Source organism: Danio rerio, chromosome 2 (genome assembly GCF_049306965.1).
Source record: "Danio rerio strain Tuebingen ecotype United States chromosome 2, GRCz12tu, whole genome shotgun sequence".
Taxonomy (NCBI): Eukaryota; Metazoa; Chordata; class Actinopteri; order Cypriniformes; family Danionidae; genus Danio; species Danio rerio.
This window is the reverse complement of record NC_133177.1, coordinates 7,317,501-7,331,397: the sequence shown is the minus strand read 5'-3', so window position 1 is coordinate 7,331,397 and position 13,897 is coordinate 7,317,501. Positions and strand designations below refer to the sequence as shown.

General features: G+C 33.2%; 1 protein-coding gene across 3 annotated transcripts in view; it reads right to left on the bottom strand.

The window, feature by feature from the left end:
- Positions 1 to 13,669, bottom strand: part of xpr1b (xenotropic and polytropic retrovirus receptor 1b) — a 573,636-nt gene extending 559,967 nt beyond the window's left edge. For 2 of the 3 annotated variants that reach the window (XR_012387640.1, XM_073917722.1), the window contains exon 1: positions 13,275 to 13,669. Coding sequence is in view for 1 of the 3 variants with exons in the window: in NM_001126390.1 (NP_001119862.1) it covers positions 13,275 to 13,343 (69 nt within the window). In the remaining 2 variants the exon portion in view is untranslated. The remainder of the gene's footprint in view (positions 1 to 13,274) is intronic. The other variant, NM_001126390.1, reaches the window with a different exon arrangement.
- Positions 13,670 to 13,897: the final 228 nt, after the last annotated feature.

The following is a 13,897-nucleotide window of genomic DNA, read 5'->3' as shown; positions in this document are numbered from 1 at the left end:
TACTTCTGCAGCCATTTTGCAGCCACATCTGATCTCTAGTCAAGTAGGATGATGAATCAATTCTTGAGCCTTTTTTTGCACTACATTGATGATAACTGGAAGCTGCACTGAGATGGCTTGAGACGGCAGATTTTCCATTACATTAAAATTGTTATTTACATTAAAATATTTATTTACAGAAGAAGCAAGAAATGCACGGTTTACAATATTATTTACAGTATATACAAGAGTTGTTTTATTCAGCAAAGATACTGTTTATTTTCTATTTTTAATATTCAAAAAAAAAAGTATTTTGTTTTAAAAAGTGCAAGTTATTTATTTTCACTTTTTATGAGATGAAAGTGACTATTGGTTTTATGCAATGTGGGTTTTAATTTCAGCTGTTGAACGATTATTACGTTTAGTAAATAATCATAGATAGTATGTAGTGTGCGTTTCCTTCAATTATTTAAATATAATTTATATTAATATAATAATTTAAAATAATATAATATAATATAATATAATATAATATAATATAATATAATATAATATAATATAATATATATACACACATACAATTAAATTAATCTTTGTCAAACTGGAAAACTTTATCATTTCTTTAGCCCAAATGCTTTAAATTTGCTTTAAATCTTACAGTCGCAGTGCTTAAAAACACATCCAAATAAAAATCTTTCACACTATTAGATTATGGCTAAAACTTCATAATGATTGAATGGGTCAATATAATGAGTAAAACAGCTTGTTTACTTTACAAATTACATAAAAAGGACAAAGCAGGGAATTCTGTATTTATTCCAGTGTGGGAAAACTTGTGGTCTTTTGTGACGATGTCTTATAATACAATTTAAAATTATTGACCAGGTTCTTTTTATAATATTGTACTTTTGTCCATAGTAACCACTGTATATATTCTAGCTTTACATTTAGTAGGCCTACCAGTAATCATTTGTAATATGTGTTGGTATTTTTTTGTCATGACACAAAAGAAAACAATAAAAAAAACTTGAACAAACTCCACACATCGTGTGCTGAACTGTGGTTCATGGTTAATTAAATTCCAAGTTGACTGCAGATCCTGCGATGTGAATATTGCAGATGCGCACATTGCGATATTGATGTTGAAATTAGAAAATGTGCAGCCCTACGCAAAATGATCTATTACATGTGCCAAAATTCTAAAGTGCACATTTGATGGACATTTATCTAACATCTAGTGAGGTCACTTAAGCAGCATTTATGAATGAAAGTGAAGTTAAAGTACTAATGTAGTACATCTGAATTGCAATAATACTACTCATATTTATACTATTTACTATTTTAAATGCAGTTTTTTCACAGTTTGAATTCAAATTTATTAACTACTTAGTTGTTGATTTCGAATGCACTGTATGTCTTTAGGAGCATGCCTATTAGGAAAACTGCAATTGGTTTAAAAAAACTGTTTTGACCAACTGTAAACATCCATAGTTACAATTGATAATTGTTTATTGTTATCACGGTTCTATTTCTGGGTTGAGTCAGGGTGTTATATAGAACTACTGTCTAAACTATTCAACCTTAACAGATTAAAATGCATTTAACTTTGATTCTCATGTTCAGCTGGATTAAAAAGAAAAAAAAAACTGTTAATTAGAAGTTATTGATGTCTCAAATTTCCTAATTGTTGCACCACTAGTAATTACAATGCAACTCTAGCCATAGTTTGGCCTACAATGTTTTGTCTCAAAATATATATATTATTGATTTTAATAATAACTTTTAATGTTTCAAGATTTGTTCATTTAATAGTAGAGAGTGTAGACAGGAATGTGTGGGGTGCTGGGAATCAAACCCGGGTCACCGTGAGCACTGCAGTGTAGCATGTTTTTTTTTATTTTTTTATTATAAACTTTAACATTAGGGATGTTTATTGAAAATAAAGATCCTATATGGCATAGTGTTTAGAAGGATAATGTCCTCGTTTTTCACATCACACTAGGTAAAAGGTCATATAGTCCATTGGAGAACTCTGGCACTGAGGAGCGAGAGAGGCTGTAACTTTGCCTGTGGAACGAAAAATCAATGTAAACACATCAATGTTTTGCTTGCCCTCTATTAGTCATGAAGCCTCATTGTTACATCACGAGATATTGACAGGAGAAAGACAATCACCCCCTCAAAAAAACGACTGCCTGCCCATCAAGCTCCTCTAACGTATTTTATCACATGACCTCAGGATTAAACTGATAAAAACAACACATTTTAAAGTGAGAGAGAGAAAAGAAACATAATTATACAACCTAACAAAATAACATTTGCATCTTTGTATCTATTATAACTGCTTCTAAATGAAAGCTTTAGTTTGGTGCGAAGTTATCATTATGCAAAAATCAAGAAAATCTTTGGATTTGTTTGACTTGTAGATTTTATAAGAACTATAACTAATTTTCCACATGGAAAAAAAGGTTGACTTACTGGTTGTACACTAAATCAGTGGTCCCGAACCACCGGGCCGCGGACCGGTAGCGGTCCGTGGAACAATTGGTCCTGGGCCACATAAGAAATCATAAATTATTTCTGTAGAAAATATTCCCCCCGTGACTTGGTTTCTTCCACTCACCCCTGCCATCTCACGTGAAATGGACTATGCCAAAATCCACCACTGAGCGGGAAGAATGTAGTGATTGTTGATAGTTTAAAGTTATAAAACAGGTATTATAGAATCCAAATAAGCAGAGCATTTAAGGACTGTGCATATATGTGTGTGTGCATCGCTAAGTAAGTACCCGAAATCATTGTAATATGTATCTATATGGAGTTTCACATAATCATACTCATTAGGGCTGTAACATGCCAATGCATACATTTAATTCGACTATACGGTTGTATTATTGTTAATATGTTCGTCAGTTGAGATGTTTGGCACTGATTATGTATTTGATGCATATAAACCTTGATTGAAACATAATCAGACTGCGATAGTGCAACTATCGAGTTGTTCATAATTAACCTGGATGCACGAGCGCAGCAGCTGTGTTCACTTGAAGAAACCTGCAGTGTTCTTTTCTATTTTGCTTGTTTGGTAAAATATGTCTGTAGGCACGTGTGGTTGCACGTGTTACCGTTCTGCGATTTAGCCAAAAAAAAAAAGTGCTGCAGTTGCACATTTAGGGGCCGATCAAAGTGAACGCGTTTTTACATAACATTTCATTACTTCAAAAACGTGAGGGTGCATAGGCAGAGCGCAAAACACTTGCAGCTGTTAGTAAAACATTCAAAAGACGCCCCTCTCAATGAGAAAAAAAAAAAACACGTTTGGTGTGATCGGCCCATTATGTAGGCAAACTTTAAAAATTTATAAAATTATATTTTTAATCGGTAATCAACACCATTAATCGGTTAAAAATGCATCCTTTCGGTTAATCGGTTATTGTGAGCATCCCTAATTGGAATTGTTCTATAGAGAAGTGTATCTGAATACAATATAATAAACCATCTACAAACATAATCAATACAACAACAAAAAAACTGTATTCAGGAAATTGTATATTAAAAACAATTCATTAATATTCATCACTATTAAAGTTACAAATGGTGCAAATTCTTGGTCCTGAATGTTTTTTAAAAAATCATTATACAGTCACAGGCCTCAAAAGCACAAGAATAAAGGACAAATTCTAACATATATTATAATAAAATATAAATTCAACATTTTATATTCTACAGTGTGACTTTTGCAAATGATCATATTGTGATATCAATGCTGAAATGATATATTGTGCAGCCCTGCAAACTGCTGCTACAGTATGCACCTATTCTTGATACCAAATCTGAAATTAAAGAAAGAACTGTGATACAACTTCGAGCTACAGCAAATCAGGTCAAAACATTTTGTTTCAGAAGCTAACTTTCCTGAAAAACGTGATTTAGCTGATTAACACTAAACTCATTCATATCATCATTGATTTTTTTGCAGGAACTCTTAATTAATTCTGTACAGTCAATCGAGGTCAGACATCCGTGAGTAAAACCATAAGCACCAGAGAGGACATCAGATACTAAAGTCTAATTTTAAATAAAGGCAACACTGACATTGCTGACACTAACATTACGTTTTAAAATGTTTGCATGCACATCTGTAAAAATATTAGCAAAATACTGGCCATCAGGCATTTTAAACACTAAACGTAAAAGGCAAACTTATATTAAATGGAGAGGAATTTGGATAATGATTATAAGGCAAGGCAAGTTTATTTATGTAGCACATTTCATACACAGTGGCAACTCAAAGTGTTTTACATAAACAAGAATAAAAGAGACAAGTATAAGAAAATAAAAACAAATAATAAAAATAAAAACAAATAATAAGAATTATAAAAAATAAGAATAAAAAATAAATAAAACAGATAAAAATGTGTTATTATGTTATAAGATAATGAAAAAGAAGAAAAAAAGTGTTAATAATAAGTTATAAGTGTTTTAACTGTTTAAAGTACACATGAAATCAAAACTAAACATATTGATTTTGTTAGCTCACATTGCTAGTTTTGTGGTGAACAATTCATCTGAAATCTGAAAATGCACTTCCCATTTGTTTTCTGTTAAATTCTCAGATTACATCTGTCTGAGGTGTTGTTAAGTATGCTAACAACGCCCCTCCAACTGTCAGTTTAGACAGCACTATGACAAAAAACAGAAATGGTAAGGAGAAGGTGGTTGTAATAACATTGTAATAATCTTTCTGACTGGAATGCCTACTTTACTACATTCAATCAGCTCACAGTAGAAAAATAAAACAAGCCAGATCCACTGTTTCCTCATTTAATATTTCATTTCTCTAGGAACTCACAATTCGAAAAAATAAAAATAATTGGTCGCAGCTTCCAATTCATGTGGACTTTTAAGGGACAGTTCACCCGAAAATTAATTTTTTATCATTATTTACATCTTTACCTTTACATCTTTACCTTTTACCTTTACATCTTTCAAATATTTTCAATGTATAAGCACATTAAAAAATGCTTACTAGAAACAGCAAAATGCACAGAAACTTTAAACATGTACATAAACTACTTCTCTGATAAAAGAAAATGTGCAGAGGTTTAATTTAGTATCGTGATGAGTCAAAGAATCAGTTTATTAACTTGAGTTTGATAAATGGCATCTAAAACGTGTGTTTGGGAAAGATTTTAAATGTTTAGCAGAAAATGAGGTCTGATCTCTTTTTATTTTCACCATTCATTCAGAACAGACCTTTGGGTCACTCGGAAGGCTGTGAAATTATACATTTGTATCACAGTTTATCTTTTGGTCACTGGATGTTTATTTTAGAAACAAATATTTAAAAAATGAGCCATTTTTTGGATTTTTGTTTTACAATTTAAAAACGAATATTGAAATATGAGGCATTTTTCTTTTTCATGGTGAAAAACAAAAAAAAACAAAATTCAAAAATGATTTATTTTCATTTTTTTATTTCAAATAACAAAAAAATAAAATCACCAGAAAACAAAAACAAATAAAGGATTGTTTTTATATTCCTAAACCAGATAGACTGACTTATTAGCGGTGACGCAATGCTGCCACACACAGGCTCGCCTATAGGCTCAGGGCTCAACAATAAGGATTGCCCGACGGCCCGGGGCCAGTGTGAGAGATTGGGACAGTAGAAAGGATCATTCCTGGCCCGATTGGGGCCATCTTTTTTTGAACTGCAATAAAATAAACACATTTTCCATACTGCTTTTTAGGTTATGTTAACACAGGATTTTGCTCACTATACATTTATTAAAACTTTTAAATATTATTAAAATACAATATTTCAACAATTATTAACATTTAAATAATTATAGACATTATTTTGATGCAGTATTTAAAATATGTAGCTAAAAAATAGCTATTAAATTTATTTTTCTCTTTGGTGGGGCCAGTGAAAATTTTGGCAGTGCAATTAAAGAATCTGAACCATTGGCCCGATCGGACCAGTGGAAAAAATCCTTAACCTTGAACCCTGTAGGCTTTATTTTTTTCCACTTATTAATGTTATAAAAGGCGTTTTCTTGTGATAACTGGATTTTGTTAAGACATATTTTCTTCAATAAGATGACAGGGCCAGTTATAGGCTATATATTTATTTTTTGTTAGCATGTTTGAAACGAAACAACCTTTATTTTGACATTACATGTAAGCATTTTTCTTTACTAAACACTTTTCTGAAAAGAAAGATTTAATGTTTTTCGTTTTTCAATATCCGTTTCTAAAATGAAAATCCAATGACCAAAAGATACACTGACCCACAACATTCCTGCATGTGTGAATCAGGTGATACTTCCGGGTTTCTTCCCACCGCAGCCTTGATTTAGCTTTTTAAAATGGCTTTTTAAAACGGTCATTCTAAAATCCCTTAGTCAAAGTCCATCATCGCAGTGGTTCAGTATTATTACCTTCTAGAACAGTGTCTGTGCTCTAATATCTGAGGTGCAAGTAATTTACTTAAGAAAAAAAGGCCCACTGTTGCTTCTCCTAATGTGACAAATTCTTTTTTATACATATAAATATAGTTGCCACCAGTTTACCAGGAAGTGACAATATTGCTCCTTTTGACGCTTTGAAACTTTGAAAAGTGCTTTACTAGCAAATGTTTTATGCAATATTCCAGTTTTGCAGACAAATCTAGTTCTCATCTTTGGATGGAAACAGCTACTGACTTCAATAGTATTTGTTTTTCCTACAATGGAAGTCAATAGTCACAGACTTTCTTCAAAATATCTTCCTTTGTGTACAACAGTAGAAAGAACGGTGAGTAAATAGGAAGTTAAAAAAAGAAAAAGATGCTAATCCAGTTCTGTAAAGAGTACAATACAGTGAGGAGATCTGCAGCCAAAAGAGAATCCTCTAAGAAAACATGGGGCTGGAGGGAACACGGCCTCGACAGGGGTGTCAAGAGATGTTTACTTGTTTTACCAGCAGGTCTGCAGAGTTCTGCACAGACAAGCATACTCCACATTCCCATGACTGAGAAAAAAAAGGTTTTAAACTCTTTGAGTCCTTCAGTCTTGACTTCAGCAGGCTTTTAAAAATGGCGTAACACTTTCTCTCACTTCTCTTTCTGAGCGTCAGGAATCATGTGATAGCGAATGCAAAAATCAGCACAAAAACACTCATATCTCTAAAATTAGCTGACATCAGCTTTGTTGGCACGGTGACACACAGGAAAGGTCACAGAACATAACAAATCAACAAATTCACAGCAGCCAGTCCCAGTGGGTAAAAGACGATTTGTACGCGCATTTCCACAACAGGACAAAAGACAAAATTCTGCAAATGCACTGCAGAATGTGACAGAATTGCCAAATTTTGGATAAGTTAGAAATACTGCTGTGCGAATAATCAAAGCAGGATGCAGTCGACAGTGTATAGACACAAAATAAAACAAAAGAACTATAAAATAAACCTCTTCAGCATGTCCATATTAGCAACGTTTTATTTACTACAAACATTGTCAAGCATGCATGACACTTGTGGTGCTTTTGCCTGTCACATAACTGAAAATAAAAGCTCTTCTGACACTCTTTCAGTGTTTATTTTGTTTATATAATGTTATATTTCTATAATGAATGTATATATTAGTTGGTAGATGTGCCGAATGTGGGTGGTGCTGAGAGGCGCGATCCCAGTGGAGCGAATGTTTACATGTGTCATGTCCAGTGAACGACACTTTATTTACTTCATCTGAAGTAAATAAAGTTGTAACATGTCCGCCGGTTCCTGCTTATGAATGAGTTTTAGAAACTTGTAGAGTAAGGTAGCGTTCAGAAAAACAAAACACCCGTGAAGGAACTCTATACAGAAAAACATAACCTACTGCCAGCTAGCGTTTTGGAAGTGTAGAGCAACACTTAAAGTTAAAAAAAATAAAAATAAAAAATAAATAAATTCACTAACATGCCATCTGTGCCTGCAGCACATCAGGCGATGTAGTTATATATCAAAGCGCTTTTCTGAAACCAAGCATTGTGGACATTCTGCAACAATTTTAGTATGGATGCTGAAATATGAGCAATTAAGCAATGATAAGGAAGCAATAAGACAGCAAACAATGGATTATGGTTGTTTTTGTTTACCTGACTATTCTTCGTGTTTTCGTTGACATAGCGGTTGTTTATTTATTTCGGTTTGTTTACATTACACTTATATATTGCAGCAGATTCAACAATCGTGATACGATTTTTGACCCTTCTGTGCTGTTGGGGATGTTTTCATCCACTATGGGGTGATTCTGAGTCTTAATTTGGCCACAACTTTCTCTGTGTTTTAGGAAATGGAATGATTTTTGCTGACAATTCATATTGACACGCATTTTGAGAAAAGTGCTTTGAAAATTTTGAAACAAAATCAACAATACATTCAGGGCAAATTGACTAGCCTTCCCTTATGTTCTGGGCTGTTTTTGCCCCATTGACTTCCATTACTAACATGTTTTTGTTTGCAGAGCCAGGACACCAAATAATCATGTATTCTTGATTGTTGGTGATTTCCCCTGTTGGAAGAGGTCATTTTTTTTTTACTGTCGATCATCAATCGCAGTACAAAAAAAAAAAAACAGTTTTTGCCCAGTATATATTGCCCAGTATAGTGTGCATAGTGTGTGTGAGAAAGAGACCTTTGTGCACTTATCTTGATGTGTCTAAGTAACTCAAAATAAGCAGCTCAGCTCTCAGAATATAGTAAACACAGTAAGTGTATTTATGCACACACACACACTATAAGCTGTTGTTTTACTCCATAGAACTCCATATAAAAGCCATAAATGTTTTTGCACAGGCCTATCTAATGGCTTAATGCTGCCAACTGATGATCAACAGTAAAAATTACACATTTTACCTTTTCCCAACTAGGAAAAACACCAACAATTAAGAATGTGTGATTATATGCTATCATGGCTTTGGAATAACAAAAAAAAAAAATCATTATAATGAAAGTCAATGGGGCAAAAACAGCCACAAACATAAACATAAGAAAGGCTAGTCAATTTGAACAATACACAAGAGTTAAAGACATTTTTGATTTTTAGATTTATATTAAAATGTTTGACAAAACAGTGATCACGACGGAGCACATCATTAGACATTTTTGATAAACACAATGGCTAGTCAGTGGTGTCTAATCAGAATAAAAGAATAAACTCAAAAGCCAAAAAATGAAAATATACTCATGTTTTACTCATTCTCAGATTTTTAGCCCATTATTAGATCTTTTTATTTACTTGAGTAAATGTGTAAATCTGAATTTATTCAGTTTTTATTCAGTAATTTATTACTTTTTATTTAATATATTAAGGTTTTAGTTATGATATTCCACTGGATACTCCCAAAATAACTCCACAGAAATCCGCAGATTTTTACCAAAATTCTCCGCAGAAATAGCAAAAAACGTCTGCAGATTCCATCTGGCCCTGGTTAGAAGCCTTTATGAGTCTCTCTTCTCTGTCAAATATAATCCATGTACGAAGAACGGACCCCTGGTTTGTGACATAATAAAAGTAAATAATGACAATTGTCATTTTTGGGTGAAGAATTTCTTTAAGCATGTTATTGTTTGGTCTTTATCTATCCATCTATGCTTGTATCTACTATTTCGGTCTATAATCATATAATCATGTTATATATTAAAGTTCAAGATATAAGTTTTAGGTTTAATTGATGGTTTGTTTATTTCACCTTTCTTGTTTGTATTAAGGCCAGATACAAATAAGTAAATAAAGCTGAACATTAGTATTTAAAATATTATATAGTTTTACTCAGGGGCGTAAATCCAGAGGGGGACGGGTGGGACATGTCCCCTCCCATCCGAGGCTTTCATAACTGGCTTCATCACTCTGTCTCCTCTCCACCAATCAGTTGGTGTGTGGTGTGCAGTCTATCGCAATATGGCAAAATGTGTGTAAAGTGCTTTGAGTGTTCATTCTAGGGTTGCAAAGTTTACCGGTATTATGGTGATACTTTGGCTCCAAAATACTGGCGGAGCCACTGTGGTTTTTAAATGGTGGTATCATTAATAACGGTCTAGATAATGCTGGATGTGGAAAAGCCACCAAAATGACCACACATTTTTACAACAATGGACAATTTAATTTTAATAGTTTGTGGAGCAAGTTTTCTGATTTCTGTTCCTCTCAATATGATTTAGTAGCTACAACAACCATCTTAAAAACAACAATCTCTTAAAAAGAGTGACTCACGAAGTGAAATTTTGAATTACTTTGGATTGTTACCTGATAAGACTGAAAAAAACAAAAACAAAAAAAAACAATAGATGAAAAACTTAAAATAGCAACATTGAAACAATTTTTGACCACTTCACATAGCCTAATATTGTTGGAAAAATGCTCTTTTTGTAACAAATTTAATTTGGTACAATTTGTATCTTTATTTTAATGCATTTTTTTGTTGGTCAGTTATCTACAAATTAAACAAAAAGAACAGATTTTAGGTGAAGTGATGTGCAAATAATACTTTTTTTCAATAATAAGGGAATTATGACTTAAATTCAAGACCTATTATGTCATGTAAAATATAGTATTTCTGACAATTTTCTTTATAAATTGAGTTTTGAATTACAGTTTTGCAATACTACTTGATATTGTGATACTTCAGCTGGTATAGTATCGTAAGATGTATAGATGGTATCACGACAACCCTATTACAAACAAGCGCTATATGAATGAAAGTAATTATTATTATTATGATATGAAGAAATTTCATAAACTGGGCGAAATCATTCTTGTTTTATTTTATTATTATTATTTTTACTTTCGTACATACATAATGGACTTTTTTTTTTTTGAGTTTTTAAAAAAAATATGAAATCGATATTGGAATTATATGCAATTGACCGAAATTATTAAATATATTGTGATGTAAATTTTGTCCATATCGTCCAGCCCTATCATAGCACATTATTTAAAATGTTTTATCCCTAACATCGCACAGCCACAGCCTCAGTAAAAATCCTCCTCAAGACCAAAACAAAGCCAAGTGACAAACACAATAAAGCCTAAGCGTGACGTAGAACGCAAATCCTTCGCCAGGTGATTTATTTCAGCTATAATTTATATTTAATCCATCCATGCGGACTCACAAACACTCCCTCACAAAAACCACCGTGTACTACTCTCAGAAAAAAATGGATGACGACTAATTAATTAGCAAATGTCCAAGAGGAAGGCAATAATCTCATTATGTGTAGGCCATTAATCCCTGAAGGAGCTGCAGCACACTAAAGCCCTGTCAACTCTAAGCCAGTCCCCCATCGAAGACAAAGAAAACTGCCTGTAAGCTCTCATGTGAAATAACGCAATTATGTAGTCTGCTAAGCATCGCTCTCTGAAGCTCTGTGTCACCATCATATAAGTTTGTTTTGAAAGATTACTGTACTGCAGCTAATCACGGACCTGAAAAACAAGACAGGTGAAGGCTTTCAAGGCAATGACACTAATCAATTAATCGGAAAATCTATTATTTGGTCATAATTTTGCTTCAGTAGTGCATAAATGTTTAATGGAAGAAGTACATATTTATATTTTAGCAGTAGACTTTGCAGTGCACAATGCAGCATTTTGCTCACTGTAGTATTGGTACACTTATTTAATCTTAAGTTAAAATATAAATTGTTTTCTGCCATCCTCACCAGATTCTTGTTCTCCATGTCATGATGTACCACTGTGCTCACTTTTCATATCATATTACTGTTTCATATTTTAATAATAGTGCGCTAAAATCATGGAAAATACAGTGTTTTTACTGTACGGTGATATAAGAAAATCATTTTAAAAATCAAATCAAATTGTTTTCTGCCATCCTCACCAGATTCTTGTTCTTCATGTCCTGATGTACCACCGTGCTCATTTTTTATATCATATTACTGTTTCATATTTTAATAATAGTGCGCTAAAATCATAAAAAATACTGTGTTTTTACTGTAGTCATATTTAGGAAAATCATAAAAAAAATGTAATCAAATTTTTTGTTCCAACTCCACCAGATTCTTGTTCTCCATGCCCTGATGTAGCACTGTGCTCACTTTTCATTTTATATTACTGTTTCATATTTTAATAATAGCGCGCTAAAATCATGGAAAATACAGTATTTTTACTGTACGGTTTTATTAGAAAAATCATAAAAAAAGTCATTAAATCGTTTTCTGCCAACTTCACCAGATTCTTGTTCTTCATGTCCCAATGTACCACTGTGCTCACTTTTCATATCAATTTACCATTTCATATTTTAATAATAGCGCGCTAAAATCATGGAAAATACTGTGTTTTTTTACTGTAGTCATGTTAGAAAAATCATTAAAAAATTAAATCAAATAGTTTTTGTCAACTCCACCAGATTCTTGTTCTACATGTCCTGATGTACCACTGTGCTCACTTTTCATATCCTATTACATTCATATTTTAATAATAGCGCGCTAAAATTATGGAAAACACAGTTTTTTTTGGGTTTTTTTTTTACTGTAGTCATATTTAGGAAAATCAAAAGAAAAAATCAATTAGTTTTTTGCCAACTCCATCGGATTCTTGTTCTACATGTCCTACCAATGTGCTCACCTTTTATATCATATTACTGTTTCATATTTTAATAATAGCGTGATAAAATCATGGAAAATACTGTGTTTTTACTGTACGGTCATATTAGAAAAATCATAAAAAAATTAAAATCAAATAGTTTTTTGCCAACTCCATCAGATTCTTGTTCTTGGCGTCCTGATGTACCACTGTGCACACTTTTCATATTATATTACTGTTTCATATATTAATAATAATAGCGAGATAAAATCATGGAAAATACCTTGTTTTTACTGTAGTCACATAAGAAAAAAACATAAATCCAAACATTAAAGATAAATCAGCCATATTCACAGATTTGTACTTAAATATTCATTTAATATCCATTTCCGTTTAGTAGTACATATTTGAATAACGTTACGTGTCTAAGTTATAACGTCGTTAGAGCAACATAAAAATATTATACATATAAAGATATAGTTTAGTCCTCCATTTGGTTGAGAATTCCTAATTAATAAATAGGTTAATATGGTCGTAAACATCAGGTATGATTCCCCTGCATCCCTGACTTGCATTCACATTAGCTGTCAGTTACAGACTAAACATATGTGGCCATTATTAAATGCAGATGTAAGCATGTCTCTCGTTTAAATGCGATATTAGGATATCATAACAACAGCTCAGTGAGGTGAAAGGAAGCAAGCTCATTTTCATCGTCTCTTACCTCATATTGAATGTATTGTTTCCTCCACTCCGGGGTGATGTGCGCAGACAGGTGCTCGGTGAATTTCATTTTTGTTAATATTTCGGGGTGTTATTTGGGACTGAGGAGAGTCTCGCGCTGCTGGAAAATTACCAGTGAATCATCGCGAGCTGAAAAGCGCCCTCAGATTAACGGCTGTTTTTCGCTGCACCGCGAAACACATATTCGGGGTAAATATTGCGATGTTTACAGACAGCCGACCTCGATGTTCCTCATTATCCCGTTGGGTGTTTTTTCCGAGCACTGCGGGACGCTGACAGCAGCGGTTTACAGGGCTGAGGGAGCTCTAGACAGACGTTTTCTCTGCCTGATATCTGAGTCTGAAGCTCCAGCGGCCGCCATCATTGTCGTTGAATGACGTCACGACGCGTCACCGCAGAGGATGTTTTCCAGCTCGTGGTATGACCACACATGCCTCTTAAAAATAATGACTGTGAATTATACACGCGCGAAATCAACGGCAGGTTATTCTTGAGAGCTGGTCTGAAGGTAGAACCTTTGTCTTTGCACTTTTTGAATGGGGTGTCGCTTAAATCAGCTTGTTTTTCTAAGTCTAAAACGGCGTATCTAGGCTGACTGACACG